This window comes from Ceratotherium simum, chromosome 3 (assembly GCF_057802395.1).
Source record: "Ceratotherium simum simum isolate JZ-2026a chromosome 3, ASM5780239v1, whole genome shotgun sequence".
NCBI classification, from domain to species: Eukaryota; Metazoa; Chordata; class Mammalia; order Perissodactyla; family Rhinocerotidae; genus Ceratotherium; species Ceratotherium simum.
In genome coordinates, this window is record NC_141902.1 from 14286441 (window position 1) to 14313721 (window position 27281).

At 35.9% G+C, this 27281-nt stretch overlaps 1 protein-coding gene across 2 annotated transcripts in view; it reads right to left on the bottom strand.

The window, feature by feature from the left end:
• Window positions 1-27281, bottom strand: part of PRORP (protein only RNase P catalytic subunit) — a 130121-nt gene that overhangs the window by 58547 nt on the left and 44293 nt on the right. For both annotated transcript variants that reach the window (XM_087422605.1, XM_004436407.3), the window contains exon 5: window positions 20790-20897. In XM_087422605.1, coding sequence (XP_087278731.1) covers window positions 20790-20897 — 108 coding nt within the window. The remainder of the gene's footprint in view (window positions 1-20789; window positions 20898-27281) is intronic.

Sequence of the window (27281 nt, forward strand, 5' to 3'; positions counted from 1 at the left end):
AAGGTCTGGTCCCTTTCTGCTCCTACTGCCCTGGCCTTCTTTCAGTTCCTCATACTTGTCATGTTTCTCCCCCCGCTCCCAAGGGTCTCTACACATGCTACTCTCTCTACCTAAAACACTCTTTCTATCCTTCTTTACTTAGTTAATTCCTACTCATCCCTCTGATCTCAACCTACTTGCCATTTCTTCAAGGAAACCTTCCCTGATCTCCTTGTCTAGCTCAAGCTTGTTTTTCTTAAATGCCTTCATAGCACCATGAACCTTTTTTTGTTTGCTGCTTGTTACCACTTATAATTAATTTTATATAATTGCAATTTTATATGTATTTCTATGATTATTATATTAATGTCAGGCTATAAGCTCCATGGGGGCAATGATCATGTCTATTTTTATTTACCATTGTATCCTCAACCTAGCTGCCAAACGACTGAAAGAAAATTCTAACCCTCCAACACAGATTTAAGGTACTCTAAAACATGGCCACAACCAACCCTTTCAACCTCATCTCCCACTACTACCAAACAAGTAAGCGATGCTCCAGCTACTAGTGGTCTACTCACTGTTCTTCAAATTTGCCTTTATGTTCTGTCTCCAAACATTCATGGCTCAAATCATTACCTCTGCTTAGAATAGCCTCCCCACTAACTCTGCTTGATGAAATTCATCTCAAATGTCACCTTGTTCATAAAGCCTTTCCCTAATCTCCTTATCTGCACCTCATTTATGGTATTAGTATGTTTCCTCCCTTATTTTTATGTCTTATCACTTCTTCTAGGTTGTAAGTTTCTTGAGGGCAAAGGCCATATGGCCATTTCCAGAACCACATAATACTCATTTAATATTTGTTGAACTGAATTTGGGCACAGATAATTAAACTTATCTTTGTTGATTTATAGAAGATATCGATTTTATTAGAAAGTGACTATGCTGTATTTAAACCCATCAAACACAATGTTATAGTAAAACCAAACCTTTTTGGTTTTGAGTTATATAAAACCAATGTTTGGTTGTTTTGTGTGTGTTGTACTAAAAAATAAGAACACATGGAGAGGACAAAAGGACATATTTTATGGTTTCTAAAGTAGCACAAAGAAATGTAAATAAAGCTCTATCAGTGTTTTATTTATTCCTTCTGCTATTACATCTTAGAATATCCTTAATTTCTAAACGGGATAGCAAGATTGGGAGCTTAAACTTTTAGGGGTTCTTTGGGTGGGGGTGGAGGGAAGTGGCGGTGGGGCAATAAAGAGAGCGGAGCTGTTCCCACTGGAGCTAGAGGACACACAGGTTAGTGGCCACAGTGGCACTCTCATTTGAGACCATGCTACCTACCAGGGAAAATCTGGAGAGGGGTTTCCTTGGGTTGCAGGTCCAACTTAGTGGGTTAAAGGAGAGAGAAAGGACACAAAGATAAGTAATCTCAGGGTGTTGGGCTCAGTGGGTAGAGAACAGAAAACCCAATGGATATAAGGAAAAAAAGCAATCAAGTCTCAGGACGGCATGGAAAAAGGAGCAGAACAAAGAAACAGTGGGAAAGATTCCTACTGATTCCTTCTACAGCAACACACCAAAACAACTGTATGTCTTTTTATGAGAAATACACAAAAGTGGTCTCTACCTACAATGTATTTATAACCTTGTTAAAGAGAAGTCTTACACACTTGAAGCAATTGTCAGGGAATCCCAAGTAATCTTCAAATGCTAAAGTGATCACTGCAATTACATAAAATAATTGGGTAGATGTGGCAATTCCACTAGTATAGCTAAACTACTGAAAAACACAGGTACAGCTAGAAAAAATTAATGCAAAATAACCAAAAGTTTTGAGTGCATCAAGTGTGGAAAAAAGTTCTCAAGTTCTAAAGCATTTCAAACCACAGAAAGGGTAAGTTCTTTTCTTTGCATTTCCATTGACTCTAAAAATAAACCTGTATTATTTTCCAGATTATAAAAGAAATATAAGCTCATTACTAAAACAATTCTAACACTACACAAATACATAATATAGAAAACCAGTGTTCTATATAACTCTTCTCTTTGGAGGTAGCTTTTGTTATCAGTTGGGTAACAACCACTTTTTGACTACTTGAGACAGTAATAGGGGAGCTGCTCTGAACAAGTTTATACTAATTATTTCAATTTCTCCTTTTACCTCTACCCTTCCTACTCCACTGCAAAGGAAACAGAAAAGGAAAAAGAAAATCCAAAATACATGCTGATCCTCCAAAACAGGCAACCACAAACAAGTTAGCTTCTAAAAAAAGAAAAAAAAAAAAATCAAAGGTGACTGGGCAAAATTGTTACACTAAGTGGCAGAAACAAATATTACTGATTTTGAAAAATGGAGTAAAAGTAGAAAAAATACTAACCTTTCCTTTTTATTGTCCTTAATAATCCAAAAAGGCAATAGCATTTTTCCCTTCAAAGAAGACTGAAGCAGCCTACCTAATTATCTATGTTTTGTAGCTTTTAAAAAAGAATGTTGGACAAGTGAGGCATTTTGTAGTGCCAGAAAGTAAAGAAGTACTCGAAAACCCCCACAATGATGGGGTATGTCACAGGGACACAGGAGCCAACAAAAAGCTTGCAATGGCCAAAGCTAGAATAATTTCAGCATCAAAATAAAGTAATATTAGATTATAACCCCTTTAAGTATAAAATAAATATCCATGAGTCCATACTGCTATAAATAAGGGATTAAATAAATAAAAATATGGGGGAGAATAGACAAATTTCCCGTGCAGAAGAGTTCCAAATAATTTATGTAAATACTCTGCCCCCAAGGAGGTGGAGCACAACTCCCCCTCTTTAAGTGTGGGCTGCACACAGTGACTTCCTTCCAAAGATCACAGTATGAAAGGGGGAAAAATGAATAACTTCACAGTGGAGAAACTTCACAAAGGCTTCTTTAGCCAGGTAATCAAAGTTAACATCAACAGTGATAAGTCATGTTGATAGGATGTACTTTTAATATGATGTGATGGGAACAGCACTTTACTTCTGTGGTCTTCCTCCCAAAAAGCCAACACCTCAGTCTAATCATGAGAAAAACATCACACAAATCCCAACTGAGGGACATCCTACATAATACCTGACCAGTGTACCTTAAAACTGTCAAGGTCATCAAAGTCAAAGAAGGTCTGAGAAACTGTCACAGCCAAGAGGAGTCTAATGAGACATGATGACTAAAAGCAATGTGGTGTCCTGGATGGAATCCCAGGACAGAAAAAGGACAGTAGGTAAAAACTAAGGAAATCTGAATAAATTATGGACTTTGGGGAATAATAATGTATCCATATTGGTTCATTAATTGTGACAAATGTACCATACTAATGGAAGATGTTAGTGACAGAAAAATGAGATATGGGGTATGCAGGAACTCTCTGTACTATCTTTGCAACTATTCTGTAAATCTAAAACTACTCTAAAATAAAACTTTATTTAAAAAAACTAAAAAATCCAAAAAAGGAAAAGTACATAATTTTCTTGGGTAGAGAGAATAAATATCATAAAATGTCAATTCTTTCTATAAAATATTATCTATTATTTATAGATATATGAATAATATTATTTTTAATATATTTATATTTATAGTTATATTATTATTTATATATTTAATATCTATAAAATATTATCTATAAAAATAATGTAATACCAACAAAAAGTACATTATTTAAATAAGATATAAGACAGTGCTATATTTCTGAGTTGAATGAATAAACAGCCAATCTTTATTTTTTCTATTTTCTATAACCTACTCTTACTTTCTATCACCCAATAAGCTTAAGCTTCCCAATAGGCTATGTAACCGATTTCTTCATTTTCAAAATATACATTAAACAGAATTATCTAGTAGCTTGAGATCCAAGCTGGATCTCAAGTCAGGATGGCAGTACAGTAGAGTCAGAATAAGTGCAGGCTGTGGAACAGACTGCCTAGTATGAATACTAACCCCACAACTAATTAGCAATGTGACAAACTAACAATCTCTCTTGCCCTTAGTTTCCTCACTGTAAAATGGAAATAATCATAGTACCTATCTTATGGAGTTGTGCAGATTACGTGAAATAATGCAAATAAAATTCTTAGCACATAGAAAGAATTCAAAATATGTTAGCTGCCCCCTCCCGTGGTTCTCACCTCCACAGTCAATGTTAAACCATGACCAGGTTAAAACCATGAACAGAACCTGTGATTAAAGACACTACAGGGCCGGCCCCATGACTTAGTGGTTAAGTGTGCGCGCTCGGCTACTGGTGGCCCAGGTTCAGATCCCGGGCGTGCACCGACACACTGCTTCTCTGGCCATGCTGAGGCCACGTCCCACATACAGTAACTAGAAGGATGTGCAACTATGACATACAACTATCTACTGGGGCTTTGGGGAAAAAAAAAAGGAGGAGGATTGGCAATAGATGTTAGCTCAGAGCTGGTCTTCCTCAGCAAAAAGAGGAGAATTAGCATGGATGTTAGCTCAGGGCTGATCTTCCTCAAAAAAAAAAAAAAAAAAAAAAGACACTACAGTATGAGACTGAGTGAGTGCGTGAGTGTGTGAGAGTATGTGTGTGTGTGTGTGTAGGGGTTGAGTGAGTATGTGAGTGTGCAAGTGTGTGTGCGAGTGTGTGTGTGTGTGTGTGTGTGTGTGTAGGGGTTGAGGAGGATCTGGCTAATGCCCACAGCCTGGCATCCTTCACAAAGTGACTCACTTAAGCTAGGACTTAATTAGAAATCTAAGAGTAAGGAACCAAATGTTATGATGTCCATATGTCATTTTTTCCCTCTGATGACATGTCAGAGTGATAACCAGGTAATGGACATTGAAATGGAATTGATAAAACAAAATATTGGAAAGTAATTAAGAATTTGGTATACTTAAATGTTTTCACAACCATGGAACTATGTGGCTTTGTGATTTTCACTTTCAAGTTCTTATTTTGGTGAAAGACTGATATTGATAAAACACTTTACGTATATTTTGCAGGGTTATTTTGGTCCATTTGAAGAGCAACTGCGGTTTTCATTTATGTTCCAAACTTAAACCCAGTAAGATGGCCTATCTATTATCTCTTTCCTAAACAGATAAGAAATTTTTCAAGAGGTTTTCTTGCCATTCATACCATAACATGTGGAGATCTTTTTCTGGAGAGGGAGATATATTATAATTGGAAAGCTTCAATTTAGATTAAGTCTATAACTTTATATATACAAGTAATTTCTAGGCATTTATGGTTTAGACAAGACTGAGAAAAAGCTCTGCTGATTAAACTAAATGATGTCAGGTTAAGTTTGCAAGCTTCTTTTTTCACATTAAAGAAAGGGTACTTGCTATAATTACTTAAACACCAAAGGCAAATCTGATACTCTAACCTACCTTCAAATCTTAGAGTGCCTACTACATAGGAGGTATATTAGGGATATATGCTTTCTGACCAGATTTTTAAGAACTGCAGTGAAATTATAAATTTTTAAAACAAGGTCTAGTACTGTTGTGGATTACTGCGGATCTGAAGTGAAAAATCAGCTTACCCATTTTCCAAAGAGGTCAAGAAGCATGAGTCCTGCTACCAGGCCTTCTGACCAAGTTGAGATAGCATTAGTGATACTGAGTTGAAGCCTGTTCAGTACCATGAGAGGCCTCTCTCCAGCTCATACACTGTTCTTCTGACTCCTTTACTGCTGATGCTTACAAAATCCACTTGCCTGGTCATAAGAAGGATGTTGTGAATAGCACTCAGAGTGCCCAGATGGCCCTGCACCACGAGGGCCCACAAGAGAAATCTCTTTGGTTTAAATATTATGAGTAATGGTACTTTCCCTGAAAAATCTGTTTCCATTTGATCTTATGAATTATGCGAATACTCCAAATCAATGAATCTTACAGGGGCAATAACTTCCTTGGAAGGTACACCAGAACTGGATGTTTTCCAACTTCCCCACTTGCCGATATTGCTCCACTCTCCCCACCTCCATCCCAGCTCCTCTGAGAATCTCTTTAGGTAAGGAGAGAAGTTTATAATAGGAGTGTAGGATGCTTATGAATGATGCGCAGGCAGACAAAAAGATGAACCCCTGCTCTTCGGCAATCATATTTTCATCCTCAAGTTTGTCGGCAGCCAAATTAATAGAGCACTTCATGGTATGCATTTTTTTTTTTTTTTGAGGAAGATCAGCCCTGAGCTAACATCCGTGCTAATCCTCCTCTTTTTTTGCTGAGGAAGACTGGCTCTGAGCTAACATCTATTGCCAATCCTCCTCCTTTTTTTCCCCCCAAAGCCCCAGTAGATAGTTGTATGTCATGGCTGCACATCCTTCTAGTTGCTGTACGTGGGACGCGACCTCAGCATGGCCGGACAAGCAGTGCGTCGGTGCGCGCCCGGGATACGAACCCAGGCCGCCAGTAGTGGAGTGCGCGCACTTAACCGCTAAGCCATGGGGCCGGCCCCATGGTATGCATTTTTGTAGCAACCTCAAACCTCTTATTTTTCCTAAGCTTATTTTCCCTTTGTGTTCTTTTCTTATTTTAAAACTTTATTTTATTTTAACTTATTTTAAGTTTATTTTATTTTCTGCGTTGTGTACATTATTATAACCATCTTATATCTCTTATAGAACAAAGTGGGGCAGAAATAATCTATAAATAAATAATATCCATTGGGGGGGATGAATACTTGAAGGAACTATATATCCTCCTAACACTATTTAGAAAAACCCATGTCTAAATGAAACACTGCAATAAAACCTAAGATCTGAATTAATTGATCTTAACTGTATTTGGGAGAAAAATCAGCCTTTACAACAGTGAAAAGTCTGAAATAGAAACTATTTTAAAAGGAAAAAAATAGTTATCTTGAAATAAATACATTAACACAAAATTAATGATTAATAAAGTGTTACCACTGAAATAATAACTAGGTAAGAATAATTTATATAGATTAAAAAATGTGTTAAGGGGCCAGCCCGGTGGCGCAAGCGGTTAAGTGCGCACGTTCCGCTGCAGCGGCCCGGGGTTTGCCGGTTCGGATCCCGGGTGCGCACCGACGCACCGCTTGTTAAGCCATGCTGTGGTGGCGTCCCATATAAAAAGTAGAGGAAGATGGGCATGGATGTTAGCCCAGGGCCAGTCTTCCTCAGCAAAAAAGAGGAGGATTGGCATTGGATGTTAGCTCAGGGCTGGTCCTCCTCACAAAAAAAAAAAAAAAAATGTGTTAAGTAAATTTACTACTCACTCTGGAATTGCTGCTTATCTTACAGATTTAATAAATATTTTAAATTTTTTTGGTTAAAGTGAATATTTTATTTTTATAGGAAGCCTCTACCTACCACATTCCTGAGAAGTGTGTTTTAAAATTCTGTCATAGAAGCAAGGTACACACAACAATGATTCATAAAGACAATCTCACCACACCCCAAATAGTTATCACACAAACATTATCTGTGACACATCAAGAGGAGAATCAACTTGCCATTATGATTTTGCCAGAGAGAAATCAGATATGGGAGCTTGGCAACACTGTGTTCCTAACAGCGCTGTTCTAAGATACCCGAGCACTTGACTAACGCAGTTGGGGAAATTTTGTTTCAAACACCATGTAAAGTATACCTTTTTTGAATATTTGGAAAAAAGGGATATGAGGCCAAATTCATTATAGAAACTTTGCCTGGCTTCATTCATCTTGCTACTTATTTCCTTCATGACTTCACTTAAAACCCACCTATCTGACAGTTGATCATTCACTTCATTAGCAGATGGTACAAGGAAGAATAATTCTGAGTGGTGTAGACTATTTCAGCAGTCACATGACAAAACAGAACTCTTGCATGTGTCAAGCAGGTGGAGTGGGTGGAACGGCGCACGGACGGAAGGAAGTACCTAGTCAGACCGGCCTTATTTGACCTAGGGCAATGTGACTGCCCTGAGTTATGAGGTCGTGAGAGATGAATAGTATGAAAAAAACCAAGAACCATTTTTTGTGTTCTTCAGTGAATTCTGGATTGGCATCTATTAATGCCTATTTATTTCCCCAAGTTACTTAGATCACCCTTGACTAGCCAGATGTAACTATTTTAAAAATAAGGAGTCAAGGTTAGATCTACTTGTTTCCCGCATGTAATAAGTTTATAGATTAGAGCCCTTCTTAAACCCTATTGAACTAGGACTTAAATGCTGCTACCAGATTAGCTGCCTTAAGAGTCACAGTCCAAGTTTATGCTTTCTACTGCTTCTTTTTTTTTTAATCTTAGGTTTATGAATACTTACTAACAGTAACTTATTTGGGTGATTATTTCAGATGCCCTCGAGAAAAACATGCAATTCCATTGGTTTGATATTCCACATAATTATGGAATTATAATTTTCCCCAATTAGCACCTTCTCCTTGGGCTACTTAACATATTTTTTAAAAAATCATACTCTAGGTAACATACATCATCATAATGCTAATATAACTACTTGAAAACATAACTGTTGGTTATGGAAACATGACAAACTTCTATTTTGAAAGTGGAAGAAGTATATTATTCTTAGGACCAAGTTTCAGTACCTTAAAATGAGTTTCATATATTTAGTTAAAAAAGTAGATTTCCAATCTAAGACTCATTAAGACTTCTAATGATTTTGAGTATTTGACTTTTATAATTGCTTGTTTTTGTAAAGCAGTATGAGTGTACTTCTAACAAACTGTTTTTATGTAATAGTTGTTCTTAAAATGTGCCCCAAACCAGCAGCATCAGCATTACCTAGGAACTTTTTAGAAATGTAAACTCTCAGCCCCACCCCACACTTTCTCAGTGAGGAACTCTGGGTATAGGGCCAGCAATCCTGTTTTAGCAAACCCTCCAGGTGATTCTGATGCACTAAGGTTTGAGAATCAGTATTCTACAATATAGCAGAAACATCAGTGGATAAGTTTATAATTTAAAATTTTATTTTAAAGTTTCTGATCTTTAAAAATATGTGAGCTTTTAAAAAGAAATGTAAAAAGTACTTGTAAAAATATATAATTGTATAAAGTAAAAAGTGAAGGCCCTTCCTGGATTGGAGTTTAACTCAGAAATAACTGGATTAATAATTGTTCCTGTAACTCCTAGCCTTAAAAACACTAAAAGAACCAACCACTTTTTAAATTCCATTGGAAAGAAACTATTGGTAACTAGTTGACTAAAATTAAGAAAATGTTTAGAAGTAATCTCCAATCACTTATCATTTCCAATCATTAGTAATCAACAAAACTTATGAAAGTAAACTGGGAAAAATGACAAGTTTTCGATTCTAGATTTCAATTTAGCAAAAAATTACTCAAACACTTGCTCAGAGCAGACATGGGGGCAGTATGTTCTTTGACGGCAGTAGCAGCAGCATGACACTCAAGTTTAAAGACCCAAGGAACAAGGCCTTCTACCTCTAAAGCCAGCCCTTAAGAGCTAGTCTTCAAGCAGGAGGAACAACTATATGGAGAAGAGTGTTTAAAAGTTAAGGAGGTATAATAAAAATTCCACTTCAATACTTAATCTAACATCTGCCATTGCAAACACAATGAGGTATTTACACTTTAACATTGCTTTTACATTACACTTTTAACCTTGCTACTTTAACATTATTGAAACATAATTTCAAGCATAGTTGGTGTCCAACTCCACAAAATTTCTACAATTTAGGCAAAAAAATATGTCCAGGATTATATACACACAAAAACACTGAGCATAGTTTATTCTATCTTAGGTTCTTTATGGTATTGAAACATTTACAAGAGGTTATGTAAATCAACAGAAAGAAATAAAATAACTTGGGTGGCAGAAAAAAATGAGAACTCACTGCCAAGTAAATGCTACTGCCACATGATCTTTAATGGCTAACACCCTTACCGCCATTTTTCTCTCACTGTAGTAAACCCAACTAAGATGGTAATCAAAACAAATTCTGCAGTGTTTCTGCCAAACTATTTTCTATTCAACGCCGCAAGCATGCTGTAAGAGTGAAAGCATTCAGTGCTGACGTCTGGCCATAATTTTTTAAATTACATCATAAATTGTCATTCTGTTGAAGCCATTTTAACCAATTCTCCGTTATCTACAGAGAGCAGAGTTTTGAATAGCTAGCAAGATTAACTGAAATGATGTACTTTTCCCCCTATACACCCTCTACTAGAGGAGCTTATGAACAACTGAAAATCCAAAACGCAAGCTGCAAAAGGGGCAAGGAACAAAAACATTAGGACTGAATCATGGGTGGGTGTGTTCGAAGGGGGAGGGAAGGGAGGTAACAAGAGAGAAAATGCAGGATAAGAAGCTTTCCACTTTATACCCTTTTGTTTTCTAGGTGAAAAGTTAGTATGTTGTCCCTGTCCCCTCAAGGCGATCTCACATCAACAATTATTAATGATGACTTGGTGGCTCAAAAGAAAAACCCATCTTAAAATGAAAGTTGTGAAAGTATGTGTAAAGTATGAGTCATGGAGACTTTAGAATTCCTACCTGATCATTCTAGGAAAAATGATCAACAAAAACAACAGCTCTTTCTACATAAAACTATAGTGAAGGAAAGTGATATTGAAAAAAAGAATCCAGGCAAAGACAGTTTGCATCGCCATGATGAAACTCATTTCTAGCTCCTGGGCTAGACTTGACCATTGTAACAAGCAAGACCAATCCCAGTCATTAGAGCTATTCAAAAATACTAATTCTCTTGCACATGGTAGGATTGCCTTTCTGTCCTGCTGAACTCAGCTGTAGCTATGTAACTTGTATTAGCTAATAAAATGTGAGCAGAAGTGACGGGTATCACATCTGAGCAGAAGCTTTACAAGCCAGTGAGTGCTTCACCACTTTCTCTTCTCCCTCTGTCACAGTGACTGGCAGTATTTCAGAAAGTTGTTCTGAGTCCTGGAATGAGGATGATGATGACACAGATGACCTACAATGGACATGTAGCATGAACAAGAAATAATTTGTGGTTTTAAGCCATTGAAATTTTGGGTTTATCACTGCAGCATAACCTAGCCTATCTTGACTAAAACAATCAGTCTTTTATTTTCTCTATACTGCTGATATATTTCTTATTCAGTTACTTTACAGAGAAGTTGGCGATTAATTTAGAGACTCAAAGTTATATTCTAAGCATCAGTTCAAAAAGAATCAAGACCCAAAACTGAAAAAATTAACAGTGATTGTCAGTTATTTAAATCAGGAGACTAAACACATCTTTAAAAACTACCATGCTTTTGTTTCTTCAAAGTTAAGACCATGGGCAACTAAATGCACACACAAGGTTGTTTTTGTTTTTCCTTTTAAATTTATTGGACTGCATGCCAGGCACTGCAATAAGTGCTTTTCAAGGAGTATCTCATTTAATCTTCACATAAGTCATCAAGAGGTTAGGTGACTTAGCCTAGGTCACATAGCTAGCAAGGGAAGTAACTTGCCAAGAGTAAAACACAAGAAGTCTTTCAAAGCTAAGCCTGACAAGCAGCTGTTATCTCTAACATGTTATATAATTGAATGTACACCCATTTGTTCATTCTGTCATTCAGGCACTAGGTATCTCCGGAGTATTTATCATGTTCAAGGCTCTTTTCTCAGTCCTGAGGATCTAACAGTGAGCAAGACACATACGGTCTTCAATCTCAGGGCATTTACATTCTAATGGAGGAGACTGACAAGTAAACACAGAAATACATAGGCAACTGTAGATACTAAGTGCTGTGTAGGAATTAAATCAGTTATCTATTGTTGTGTAATAAACCACTCCAAGACTTGGGTTAAAATAAGCACTATTTTATCACAACACAGTGGGTTGGCAATTTGGGTTGGGCTCAACTGGACAGTTATTCTGTTCCACACAGAATTGGCTAGCCTCATTCATGTGTTCATAATTAGTTGGCAGGCTGCCTAAAGGCTGTCTGGTCCCAGATGACCTTATTCACAAGTATGGAGCCTTAGTTGGGATGCCTGTGCGCTTACTCACACTCACTCTCTCTCTCTCTCTCTCTCGCTATGTGATCTCATCCTAAAGAGACTAACGTGAGCTTATTCACAAGGTGGTAGTTCCTAAACAGTGATAGTATAAGCTGTATAGCCTCTTCAGTCGTTGCTTGAAAGTCCCACAATGTCACATCTGCCACATTCTACTGTTCAAAGCAAGTCATAATGCGAGACCAGATTCAAGAGATGGGGAAATAGACTCCATCTCCTGATGAGAGTAACTGCGAAGAATCTGCAGCCATTTTTAATCCACCACAGAAACAACTAAGGTTGATGTAACCGAAAATACAGGCAGAGGGTGGGTGAGCAGAATGGGGTTACTTGAGAAGAATCAGGGAAGACCTCTGAGGTGCTGATAATGATCCAGCCATTTGAAGATGGCACATTAAAGGCTGAAAAAATAGCAAGTACATAGATCTTGAAGCAGGAACAAGTTCAGTATGTCTGAGGAAGAGGAAACATTCTAGTGTGTCTATAAATCAGTGAAAGACAAAGCTAAAAAAACAGAGATGAGGCTGAAAAGAGAGGTAAAGATCAGACGTTGAAAGGTTCTATATTCCATGATAAGGAACTTGGATTTTATTCTAAGTATAATGGAAAAGTCATTGAGGCAAGGGGGAAAAAGCAAGGAGACTACTTAGGAGTTTAAGTGAGAGACAATGTTAATGGATATGGAAAGAAGTAGCAATTAGATTACAGGATATATTTGGGGATTATGACCTATAATACTTGTCAGTCAACTTGATGTGGGTCTAGTGAAAAAGAGTAATTGTGGCTAGAATCCTTGGTTTTTAGCTTGAGCAATTAGGTGAATGGTGGTGCCAATTACCCACTCACTTAAGCTTGAAAAAATGAATACAATTTAATTTCTACCTCCACTTATCTACTCAATGCTTTTCCCCAGAAGTACTTGTTAGAGTCAAAATAATATGTTTTCAGAGTACTGCTATTCATAAAAAGAAATCCATGAACTTAAAACTGCTCTAAAAAAATGAAGTTTATTAAATTAAAAAAAAGAAAAGAAATCCAATCCAAGAAAATCCAAAACACTATGTCTTACAGGAGGTGCTGAATGACAAAGACGTGTCAATCAAGTGCTACATAAAGGCTGACTCAAGTGCTCTACAAAGGTTCATACCTAACACTTTTTAATTTAGTCATTGTTTCTCCCAAATGACAACACTTTCTGGGGGATTTTCTGGAGAATGTTATAAAACTGTTTTTGCAATACTTATTTTTAAAAAAATGCTTATCCCATGTATTTTGGGTAAATATCATTCTTCATTCTGACATTCCAAGTAAATTTCTAAGAAAAGAGTCATACACAAACACAAGAATCATTGTTAACAGATAACAAGATGCACAATATACTAAGAATTTGTTTAGATAGCATAACCATTAGCCTAATCATGTTCCTAGCATTCCCATTGTTGGCCTATAACCATAGCCTCACTTCTTAAAAAAGTATTTGGCATGGAATAGGTGCTGAATAAACAGTAACTGAATCTACATCATAATTCTATGCTAAGATGCTCTAACTGTCCTCAAAATGGAGGCTATATAATTAATCTGCTAGTCACTCAGAACCCTTCCCTCTTCTAAAAAGAAAAATACAAACCAAAACCTTTCTTCTTCTGAAAATTTGAAACCAAATAAATATTTTTTTAAGCAGGATACACTGTACACTTGAAAAACATCTACAAGGTAGGTAGTGTTGGGGAAGAGGGAGAATCCTCCTTTGCCCTTTTCCTTAAGGTTCTTATGGCTGGCCAAATAATTAAAAGACAGGTTTAGCAGGAGAAAATAATACCAAGTTTAACAACATGTATACATGGGAGAAACCAGAGAAACTGAGTTTCTCAACAAAAATGGCAGAGATTCTCTTCTTAAATACTATCTTCAGCTAAAGACAAAGGAGGATCTTGATGGTGGTGGGGGGAGACAGAAGGGAGCCAGAAATTGCAATAATCAAGGGTATGCAGATTTAAGTCCTCTCCTTCCATGTGATAAGAGTTTCCACAGATAAGGCCATCCCCCCCCTTCCCAATACAGAGAGGGAGATACCTTTACAAATGGAGATTTCCCTTATAAATGTAAATGTTTGTCGGGCAACTCTTTGCAGGGCCACCTAGAGAATGTGGCCTGGGAGAGACAGAATTTTTGATAAGATGGGCTTGTTGGTGCCTTTCCTATTGTAACATCTATTTTACATTATATTACAGCCATCATATGGTATTGGCTCCTTCCTGAAACAGGTCTTCTATGCTAAATTCTTTAGGCAGTTTGGGGGAGGTCAAATGTCTGTCAGAGAAAATAGTCAAGGTAAAGAGACATATTTCAGGGTGGTCAATTTTGATCTGCGACAGTAGCAAGTCTTATTTTGCCCAGATTTACAGAAGGTTAAATAAAAGAATTAGAAAGGGCCAAGGCTAGTCCCATCTGAATCTTACTATACTCTAAACTATGTTGGTTAGACATCTACCCAAAACTGTTTCCCTAAAAATGCAGACACTATAAGTGCAAGAACTAAAACTATAAAACTTAGAAGAAAACACACACATAAATCTTCATGACCTTGGATTAGGCAATGATTCTTTAGACATGACACCAACAATGACAGGTAACAAAAGAAAAAAGATAGATAAGTTGGACTTCATCAAAATTAAAAATTTTTGTGCTTCAAAGGATACCATCAAGAAATTGAAAAGACAATCCAAATGGGAGAAAATATTTGTAAATCATATATCTGATAAAGGTCTAGTATTCAGAATACATAAAAAATTCCAACTCAACAATAAAAAGACAAGTAACCCTATTAAAAAATGGGCAAAGGATTTGAATAGACATTTTCTGAAGCAGATATACAAAAGGTCAATAAGCACATGAAAAGATGTTCAACATCATGCACCATAAAGAAACGCAAATCAAAATGACAATGCTATACCACTTCATACCCACTAGGATGGCTATAATCAATAAGACTGAGAAGAACAAGCGTTAGTGAGGATACGGAGAAATTGGAACTTTTATACACTGCTGATGGGAATGGAAAATGCGCAGCTGCTTTGGAAGTTTGGAATTTCCTCAAAGGGTTAAACAAAGAGTTACCATATGACCTGGCAATTCCACTCCTAGGTATATACCCCAGAAAACTGAAAACATGTCCAAACAAAAACTTACAAACGAAATGTTCATAGCAGCATTATTCTTAATAGCCAAAAAGTGGAAAAAACTCAAATGTCCACGAACTAATGAGTGGATAAATAAAATTCAGTATATCCATACAATGGAATATTATTTGGCAATAAAAAGTAACAAGGCACTGATTCATTCTATAATACAGATAAACTATGGAAACATTATGCTAAGTGAAAATATGAAATGTCCAGAATAGGAAAATCCATAAAGACAGAAAGTAGATTAGTGGTTGCCAGGGACTAAGTGAAGGAAGGAATTGGGAGTGACTACTAATGGGTATGGGGTTACTTTGGGGGGAATTAAAATGTTCTAGAATTAGATAGTGGTAACGGTTGTGAAACTTTGTAAATATACTAAAAACCACTGAACTGTACAGGTTAAAAGGGTGAATGTTATGGTTTATAAATTATATCTCAATAAAACAAAAAGAAAACAAATGCAGATACTAAAGAACTGAGATATGACTTGGTCAAGACCCTACATTATGCCAAAAGTGAAACCTAGTCAAGGACTTTATAGTCTCCAGTTCCATTTAGAATATCCTGTAATCGTATTAAGACACCAGAAATTATAAGATGAACCACTGATTTAGTAATAACTTTTAAGCAAAAAATGAACGAAATAAGTTTTCTTTTTCAGTAACCAACAAAATTATATATTAATCCATACAGTTCCATATTACACCTTCATATCTGGGTTAAGGCTCTTCTGAATCACTTTTGGCCATAGCAGCTCTGTACATCCTCGTGGTGACAGGTTACGTACCACTCTCCTTAGAACCTATGTTCTTCAGCTTTCCTTTTGTATCATTTTTAGGACCAACAGCAAAGACAGATTGAAGAATACTGGGTGTTTCCTGTATTTTGCATTCAATTATTGCTTTTTCTTTCAGGTGAACTATGTCATTCTGTAAATTAATCAACTTCTCTTGAATGTTGATGGGAAGCTTTCGGCAGACAGAAGTTTGCTGCCTGAGTGACAGCTTTTCAAAATGCAAAAATCAATTACAACAATCTCTCCTTGCTTTAAAATCTGTACTTTAGTCTGAGAAATGCGTTACTTACCACTGCCTTTTACTGCCTTGTTAGAAAACCTTCAACAAATATTTAAAGTTAAGATTTAGGTTAAACAGCATGTGGAGCTGCCAATACAACTGACTTAACTGAGGTGACAAGTGGATGAATAGACATACGCTGTGTACAGCTCAATTTGTGCCTACCCAGACAATGACCACCACCAAGTCTCAGCTCTACATGGTAGCTGGCAAGTTTCTGCTGACGTCAATTATAAGACACACTCTGGCTTCAAAAAAAGTAATATATAAAAAAATATGCATACGAAAATTAGGAAAATAAAATAAATTCACGGCCAGAACTTATTTTTAGCTTCTTAATCTCTGTCACCTCTAAGCTGTAGGCTCTGAGCTCAAGACATGTGATCATGGTGCTACTCCCTAAATAATGAATACAAAAACGGTCTTTTCTCATTCATGAGCTTACAGAGAACAACTTTGGACATCTAAGTAACCATTAATGGAAAAGGACCAAGAAGAATTTGTAACATATTATGCAGAGTTCATGGGAAGAACATAAATGATCTGTACATTATTCTACAGAAAAAGATCTGGAAACTTCACACAAAGATGAAAAAACTCAAGCCTCACAGAATTAGGATTCCTAATCTTTCCTTTATGTACACTTACAGGCAATTGTTTTAAGAGAGACAGAAAGAGGCGAAATAAGACAGTCAAGAATATTTCCTTTCTGGGCTATTTTATTAAACTTCACTTACAAATTTAAAAAATGTTCGACCTAAAAAATGGGGGGAAAAACTGTCCAGCTCTTTTCACTTAGCAGATTCATGGCACAAATGTAACTAAACAGTCGAAGCCATCATGTAATAAGCAACCTTAAAGAAACGTGTTCTATTTGGGCACTTTTATACACTGTTGGGAGTATACATTGCTACAATCATTTTGGAAAGCAATTTGGCAATATGTAGTGAGACCTTTAAAAATATCCATACCCTTTGACTCCAGAGTTCTATTTCTGGGAATCTCTTCTAAAGAAATCATCTGAAAACATGCACAAAGATCTTCCAAGCATTACTTACCATAGTAAAAAATGGAAACAACTGAAAAAGCCCACCAACAGAGAAAGGATTAAAAAATTGTAGTACATCTATAAGATCAGAGTATTATATAGTTATTGTAGAATATTTATCAAGAATGTCTTTTCGCTTTGTTCTTTTCCTGGTGGTATTTTTTTTATTTTAAAGTAATATATGCTCATTGTAAAAAAAAAAAAAAAATTCAAAAAATAAAAATGAAAACCTGAAATCCTTTCATTCTCTTATATTCTATCCCAATTCTTAAAGTTAACTGTTGCTAAGTTTTTACATACATGTAACTTCTAGAAATTTTTTAGGCATATAGAAACTTATCTAAGAAACATTTATATATGCGTAATCTTTTGTTTTGTTTTTAACACATATGTGGGGCCATATTAAGCATGCTGTTCTTCAACTTGCCTCTTACACTTATTTTGGCTGTTGTTCTATATTAGCACATATAGACCTATCTCATTCATTTTAGATGGATGTTTCACTATATATCAGGTCCTTGACTGATAGATATTTAGATTGATTAGTTTTTCTGCTTATAAACAATAGTATAACTAAAATACTTAGACATAACTTTATGTACTAGTGTGAATACATCAGTCCCTACAAGTAGAATTTCAACATTTTAGGTGTTCAAAGTTATAGCCAAATCACCCACCAAAAACACTGTACGATACCCCCCTCTCCACCTCTCCAAACCATTCAAAATACTAAATACTACTAACTTTAAAATCTCTGCCAATCCAGAAGATAAATATTTTAATTTGCATATCTGTAATTATGAATAAGGTTAATCCACTTTTCTACTTCATAATTCATCTTTTTCTTATAGGCATAAGAGTCCTTGGTATATTCAGGAAATTAGCCTTTTGTTACATGAGTTGTAAACAATTTTTTCAGTTTGTTGTTATCTTTTAACAGTGTTTATAGTGTTTCTTACTGCCTAGAAAATTTCTCTATTCTTACCATTACGGCTCCTGTATTTTACATATGCCTCGAAGGTCCTTCCATCTCAAATATTTAAAAGAGTATATGTTTTCTTCTACACCTTTTATAATTTCATTTTTATTGAGAGCTTTCAACAACTGTAAATTAAAACGTAGATATATAATTATTTACACAGTTGGAGCTCAACTAGGTAAAAAAATCAAAAAATACTGCAAGGAAATAAAATATTGAGTGATTATTGTTGAATGGTAGGATTATATATAATTTTCTTTCCTGTAATTTCCAAATTTTCTACAATGAACATGCACTACTTTGATAATCAGAAGAAAACAAAATTTCTTAAAATCAACATATTTAAAATTTTTCTTAAGTTTTTGATGGTACTGGCTTCAATTCTCAATCAAGTGTTATTTGAGCTCCTGACTAGATGGAGTCTAACACTGAGGCAGAACCTTGTATTTTCTTTCAACTCCACTGATACGGATGACATGACAGGAGAAAATCTTAAATTGCCAAATAAGGGTCTGCTGAAAGCAAGACTGATGGTTCTATTTGGGAAGCAAATTTGAACAGTAATCACAATAACAGTTACACCTATTAGGTACTCACTACGTGCCAAGTGCTGACACATATTAACTCAATTATTCTTCACAACATCTTTATGAGACATTATTATCTCCATTTTACAGACTGGGAAACTAAGGCACAGAGAGGTTAAGTCACTTGCTCAAACTATGGAAGCTATGAAGTAGCAAAGCCAGGATTGGAATTCAAAGAGTCTGGCTCCAGAGTCCCTGTTCTTAACTTCTAAACTAAAATGCTATTTACAAGAGTAACAGAAAAACTGGGAAGCTACTTCTGACAACCTAGTAAGTGTGTAAGAATGGAACTAAGCCACAAAAGGGCCTGAGAGTGAGATTTATCCAAAAAATAAAAAAAGAGCGGCCTATGGGAAATGTGATATGCCATTTATTTTTCACAAGCCTCTAGCTTCAGAGATTTGAGAAAAAACTTCAGGAGGAAGTTCTTTTTCTCTTTCCTTACTTACTCAGGTGGTGTCTCTAAGCTGAGTCCCCAAGCTGTTTCCCAAATCTAATGCCAGTGCATTGCCCCAAGATAACAGTGCTCTGAAGAGCTGGATAATAACAATTACTTGTCACATAAACTGTTGCTAACATTAAATTCTTTTAAGAGTAAAAGCTAACTGTAGTGGCAAATGCCTATGATTTCCCTGGTGGATCTTTTGTTCTTTGCCTCTCGGTTTGCCAAACTCTGCTAAAATCTTTCAAAATGTGCACATTTTTCTCCCATAATACTGGGGGGATGTGTCCACTATATCATCTTCAACGTTACTTTCCCAAAAAAAGTTAGCCCAGTTTGGGATGTATACTTCTGGCAAACCAATTTTTAGTGCTTTGCATGAAGCTGAAAGTCAAACAAAAGGTAAACAAATACGGAACTTTTTCTTCGTCACAGATTAGATGGAGAACTTTTCAGAACGAGCTCTTCTGATTCTGAGCTCTACCCAGCATTAGTCATAATAATGTCATGCTTCCTTTTCTGGCTTTGCCTTTGTCAGTATTACTGCCTCAAAGGCCCCTTCACGTACCTAAGAGACAAAATATTTTCAACTTGCTTTCGTGATTTTTTTTTTTAAATAAAGGATTAAAAAAGTACATACTTGACCATAAAAATGTAGACACAAACATAAGGAAAGGCATATATAAATTTCTGTAAATCAACCTTGTCCTTTGTTAGTACTTGTAAGCTTTTCTGAGTATAAATGGCCAAAGGAAAAAGGTTTTTCTGAGGAAAAACCTTCCAAGTTGGCATCAATTTTTAAGAAAGAATAGAGTTTAACTACAGATGAATGGCCATAGATTGCCAGGGATAAGAGCCACAAGCCTGAAACCCAGGAGAGCTCTCTACAATCTAATTTTGATGTTATGACTGCTTTCTAAGGATTTACTGTACAAAATTCACCTCAATTTTCTAATTTGTAAAATGGGGATTAAAATAATTGCACACTGCTGCTATAAAAAATCATGATATTCCTATCAGAAACTACTAGGGCATTTATAAATTGATAGAACAAATGATTATCTTGCAAAAAAAATAACTTTAAATTAGTTTATGAACATACTATATTTGGAAAAAACAAATGTGAGCAATGAATATCTCTTGATATAGTGGATGTTGATAGTTTTCAAATAGAGGGATGTGACCCACAGGGAAATGACAGAGTAACCCCAAAGAGAGAATAGAGACCTAGAGAGAAAGTCAGCCAGAGGTTATACAAAAAGGGCTGACCTGGCCCTTTCTTACACGGACTTTTTAATCTCTCATTCTTGCCCACCTATAAGAGCCACTTACTTTCCCGAGATGAAAACAGTGAATCTTAGATGAGCAGTTGGTCACTGTGGCACCTTAGGAGCTTATTTTTAGAGGAAGGAAAGATGGGGAGGTAAGAGACCCAAGGAAGATCACAAATGGGTACAATAAATATTTCTAGAGATTTGGAATAGCAAAATAAAACTTGTACTTACAACTTGAGATTCACGAGCTTTAGGAAACATTTTGGCAACATTGAGCCCATCAATGACAATATCAAAAGGAGGACAGTGTTTCACAAAGTCCTGAAATCTCTTAAGTTCCTAAAAAAAAAAAGTCAGACGAAATATTAATAAGAACTTAGTAAGGACTTTATTATAAACACACTGCTAGGACTTCTATTATTGTTTTGGTAATTCAAAATATGCGTCCTTTAAACATACACACACACACAAACATACTTGGAAAATAAAATCTGAAAAAGCCAGCCTAATAGATGGAACTACATATAACAATCTGATACCCCTTATAATCTCATAGTGCTTTACACTGCACAAAGCACTTTCCCATGCTAGTTCATTTGATCTGTAACCAGCTATCTAGTCTGCTTAATTGACACACGTGATAGTCATGATGAGAATGAAATGTCAAAATCTCTATGTCCTGTTCCGTAAGCCAAGAAGAAGTAAACCTCAGATACGCCAGACTACCAGTGCAACTGTGTTGAAAGAAGAAGGCTCTCTAATGTGTAGCTCCTCTTTTGTCATTAAGAGGCTTTTGTTTACTTATGGCTGTTTTGAAGAGTTGAAGATTCATCCATGCATTCAACAAATATTTGTTGAGCAGCTACAATGCGCCTAGCAGATACCAAAGAGACAAAAATCCCTAACTTAATGGAGCTTGCATTTTAGTGGGAGGAGACACAAAATAAACCAAATAAATAAGTAAATTATATTAAATGTCAAGTGTGATGAGTGCTATGGAGGAAAGAAAAGGAGAAGGAGTTCCACTTCTGGTAATGATGGAGTAGTTTGTATTGGACTACCAGATGATAACATAAATTCTATATAAAAAACAACTATTTGAAGGCACTAGAGAATGACCAAAGGCAGGCAAAAATCGGAGGGAATACAAAATTTGAAAGAAGGTTTGGTGGTTTCAAAACATGTCTGAAAATTCTTTGACACTCCTCCCCCCTCAAAAAGTGGAGTCTAATCCCCTCCACGTGAATATGGGCTCTTTTTTGCGACTGCCTCAATGAACAGAATGTGGCAGAAGTGACGCTATGTGACTTCCGAGGCTAGGTAATAAAAAGCAACACAGCTTCCACTTGGTTCGCCTTCTTAGGATTCCTGCTCTTGGAACCCAGCCATCATGAAAAAGCCCACGCAGAGGCCACATATAGGTATTCCATCTGACACCGTGCACCTGAGCCCCAGGCAATAGCCAGGATCAACCACGAGACCTATGAGACAGAGGGAGATTTCAAGATGACTTCAGCCCCCATTTGATTACAACAGTGGGAGACCCAAGCAAGAACCAGCCAATCGAGTCTAGTGAAGCCCTAGAACCATGAGAGATAATAATAATAATAGTAAAAAATGACTGCTTCTGCTTAATGCCACTACATTTGGTGTAGTTTGTCATCTAACTATAGATAATCAGAAAAGAAGGGAACTGCACTACGTGAAATTTGTCTGTAAATGGCTTTTTGCCAGAGGGCATTCTCCAGTCAGCATGGTTGGCAGGCGCAGCTGGAAATCAAGCAGAAAGCTACAGACTTATCTCTGGTTTGAGAAATCAGAAGACAGAGTTCGGGGCTGCTACAAAGGCTAGAAAATAAGAGAGGAGGGCCGGCCCCGTGGCTTAGCAGTTAAGTGCGTGTGCTCCGCTGCCGGCGGCCCGGGTTCGGATCCCGGGCGCGCACCGATGCACTGCTTCTCCCCCCATGCTGGGGCCGCGTCCCACATACAGCAACTAGAAGGATGTGCAGCTATGACATACAACTATGTACTGGGGCTTTGGAGGGAAAAAAATAAATAAATAAAATCTTAAAAAAAAAAAAAAAAAGAAAAGAAGAGAGGGAATGCTAGAAAGGAGGGAACCACAAAAATCAGTGCATAAATATGCCCAAATCCTTGGCTAACTTGATCTGTACATGCACGGAGGAGACTCCAACGAGGCCAGCAAAAAAGCAACAGACAAAAGACTTGAAAGACCTCAGCAGAGATTTCAGCTACTATCCACTGCAAAGGGGACAAGAGTCTAGAGTCTGAGTCTATCCAAGTTTAACAGCCTGCTAACGCAAAAAATCAATAATCTCCAGAGAAAAATAACAGAATCCAGAGCCTTTGCAATGTGTCCTTCATGATATCCAATATACAATTAAAAAATTAACATGAGAAGAAATAGGAAAATGTGACCCATAGTCAAGAGAAAAGGAAGTCAATAGATATTAATCTAAGGTCCAAATGCTGGAATTAACAGGGAAGAACTTTAAAGCAGCTATTGTAAATACATCCAAGAATTTAAAGGAAAATAGTTAAAATGAACGCAAAGAAGGGAAAATACAGACAAATAGAAACTATGAAAATGAACATTCTAGAACCAAAAAGCACATATGAAATAAAATATTCACAGGGTGGACTTAACTGCAGATTGGAGATGGCAGAAGTGAGTGAGTGAACATGAATGGCAGAGTAACAGAAATTATCCATCTGAAGAAAAAAAAGATTGAAAGAAAAAGATGGATAGAGCCTCAGTAACATGTGGAACAATGTCAAACAGACTAACATATGTGTCATCAGACTCCAGAAGAAGAGGAGAGAAAGGAAAAGGTAGAAAAAAATGTTTAAATTATGGCCAACATTTCCCCAAATTTGGTGAAAAACATACCTTAAAGACCCAAGAAACAGAGCAAACTCAAAGCAGGATAAATGCAAAGAAAACCATAACTAAAACCAGAACTAGGCACATCATAGTAAAACTGCTGAAAATCAAAGATAAAGAGAAAATCTTAAAAGCAGTCAGAAAAAAAGATACACTACATACAAGAGAAAAATGATACAAATGACAGCTGAATTCTCATCAGACACAATGGGGCCAGAAGACAATGAGAGGAAGTGATGACAAAAGGAAACAAACAAAAAACCTCTGTCAACCCAGAATTCTATGTCTAGCAAAAAATCCTTCAAAAACTCAGGTAAAAAAGTAAGGTGAAATAAAGATATTTTCAGGTAAACGAAAACCAAGAGAATTCATCATCAGCAAGCCTGCATCATAAGAAACCCTGAGGCAATTTCTTCAGGCTGAAGGGAAGTAATATCACATGGAAACCAGGATGTAGAAGAAGAAATTAAAAACATCAGAAATGGTAAATATATGGGTAATTATTAAAAAGAATATTTTTTTCTTCTTTTAATTTCTTTGAACGACATGATTGCTTAAAGCAAAAATTACCATAGCACTGTATTACGGGGTTTAAAACATATGCAGATGTGGTATATACAACAATAATAGCATGAAGACCAGGAAGCAGTAAGTGGAATTCTACTGCTGCAAAGTTCCTACATTTTTTGTGAAACGGTACAACCTAAACTCTAAGCAAACTGGATTAAGTTAAGGATTCATGTTGTAATCCCAAGTCACACATTAAAAAATAATGCAGAAAAGGTATAGACAAAAAGCCAGCAGAAGAATTAAATGAAATACCAAAAAAATTTTCATTAACCCAAAAAAACATGAAAGAAGGAACAGAGGGACCAAAAAGAAAAAAAGAAAAAAAGACTGGCTAAATAGAAAACAAATAGCAAAATAAAATATTGAAATCTGACCCTATCGAAAATACTGTTTATAATAGATGTACTTTAAATATAAAGATACAGATAAGCTGAAAGTGAAAAGCAGGGAGAAAATATATACCATGCATCAGTAAGCTTAAGAAAGTTGGAGTGGCAGCATTAATGGTAGACAAAATAGACTTCAAGAAAAAGACTATTACAAAAAATAAAAAGGGACACGTTACAATGACAAGATCATTATATCAGGAAGTCATACTCATAAATAAGAAGAGCGCTTTGAAATCCATGAAGAAAACTTGACAGAACTGAAAGGAAGAACAGATAAGTCTATAATTATAGATGGAGATTTCAATACACCTCTCTCCATAATAATAGAACAAGTAGATAAAAATCAGTAAGGAGAAGACATAAACTACACTATTAACTACTTTGACTTGAAAGGACATTACACCCAACAGTGGCAGAATATTTACTCTTTTCAAGTATACATGGAACACCAAGACAGCCCACAAGCTCTAGGCCATAAAACAAGTCTTAATATATTTCAAAATATTAAAATCTGAAAGAGTATGTTTGCTGATCACACACACACAATTAAATAAAAAAACAACAGCAGAAAGATGTCTATAAAAGTCCCAAATATTTCTAAATGACCCATGGGTCAAAAAAGGAATTACACAGGAAATTAGAAAATATTTTGAATTAAGTGATAAAATATTAAATATCAAAATTCGTGGGATGCATTAGAGCAATACTAGAGAGAAATGTATAGCTTTAAACACTTATATGAAAAGAAGAAAGGTCTAAATAAATCATTAATCTAAGTTTTCACCTTAAGCTAGGAAAAAAAGAGCAAATTAAATTTCAAAGAAAGTAGAATAATAAAGCACAGAATCAAAGAAATAAAAAAGAGAAAAACAAGAAAATTAGGGCCGGCCCTGTGGCTTAGCGGTTAAGTGCGCGTGCTCCGCTGCTGGCGGCCCAGGTTCGGATCCCAGGCGCGCACCGATGCACCGCTTCTCCAGCCATGCTGAGGCCGCATCCCACATACAGCAACTAGAAGGATGTGCAGCTATGACATACAACTATCTACTGGGGCTTTGGGGTAAAATAAATAAATAAATAAATAAAATCTTCAAAAAAAAAAAAAAACCAAGAAAATTAACAAGGGAAAAAGTTGGGGGAAAAAGATCAACCTCAATCCCTATCTCACATCACTCTTAAAAATATTTTGAAATAGGTCATAAATATAAACCAAAAGCCAAAACTATGAAAATTCTAGAAGAAAATAGAATCTGCACAATAAGGATGAGCAAGAATTTCTTGGGCAACACAAAAGTCATCACATAGTGTGCCTCTTGATATGATGCCTCTGAGAAGAATACCGCAGCATTTTTGTGATATGCTTGTCAAAAATGCATAACCTGAATCTAATCATAAGGAAACATCAGATAAACCCAAAATGAATGACATTCTACAAAATAATAGGCCTATAGTTTTTTCAAAAAAGTCGAAGTCCAAGCAAGACAAAGAAAACTTAGATTTTTGTTGTGGGTTAAAAGAGACCAAGGAAACATGACAACTAAACCCAATGGGTGATCCTAGATTGGGTTTGGGGATGGAAAAGCTTATAAAGGACATTATTGGGACAAGTAATAAAACCTGAGTATCAATAATTTTATTGTATCAATGTTACAAAGATGAAGAACTTTCTTTAGGCCAATAAGCACATGAAAAGATACTCAACATAATTCATCATTAGGGAAATGCAAATTTAAAACCACAGTGAGATATCATTATACACTCACTAGAATGGCTAAAATTAAAAAGACTGACCATAGAAAGTATGTGGAGCAACTGGAACTTTCAAACATTGCTGGTGGGAATGCAAAATGGTACAACCATTTTTGGAAAACAATTTGGCAAGTTTCTTACAAAGTTAAGCATACATTTAACGTACAACTCAGCAATCCCACCTTTATATTTATAGAAGAAAAATGAAAACCTACATCCACACAGACTTATACCTGAATGCTAATAATGACTTTATTCCTAATTGCCAAAAACTGGAAACAATTCAAATGTCCATTAACTGGTGAGTGAATGGAAAAAATGTGGTATACCCAGACAATGGAATACTATTATCAATAAAAAGATACTGTTGATACACACAATAACATGAATGATTCTCAAAAGTTTTATTCTAAATGAAAAAAATGTAGAGATCAAAGACTACTTACATACTGTCTGATTCCATTTATATGAAATTTAAGGCAAAACTATACCAAGAGAAAGCAGATTAATGGTTCTAGGGAGTGGGGAGAGGGAAGTGCCTGCAAAGAACACTAGGGAACTTTTGGCAGGTGATGTAAATGTCCCATATGTTGATTATGGAGGTTATTACATAACTGCATGCATTTGTCAAAACTCACTGAATTATTCATTAGCAAATTTTAGTATATGTAAACTATACCTTAATAAAACTGATTTAAAAACAAAAGAGAAAATCCTAATACTATACATAATATATCTCATCTTTAAAATAACCATTGATCCATATGCATGCTTTCATTTCTCATTTGACTTCTTTAGCTTGTCTATCCCCACCAACTACAGTTGTGTGGCACCATCCTCTTTCCTTTCTACTCAGCAAAACACTTTGTTTTAAAATTTCTCTGTTCAAATATATTTCCTACAAAGTGTTTACAAAGTTCCGATTAATATCAAAATTAACTAAATATTGGTTGGAACAGGGAGACTATTTTTTATAAATGAAAATAAAGCTATCAAGGAGAATTAAAACAGTTTACACATAATATGACCATTTTTGTTTCAGTCTGAATGAATCAAGGAAAACAAAACAAGTGCATTAAATATCTAAATTTCAGGTTCACTAATAATTAACAT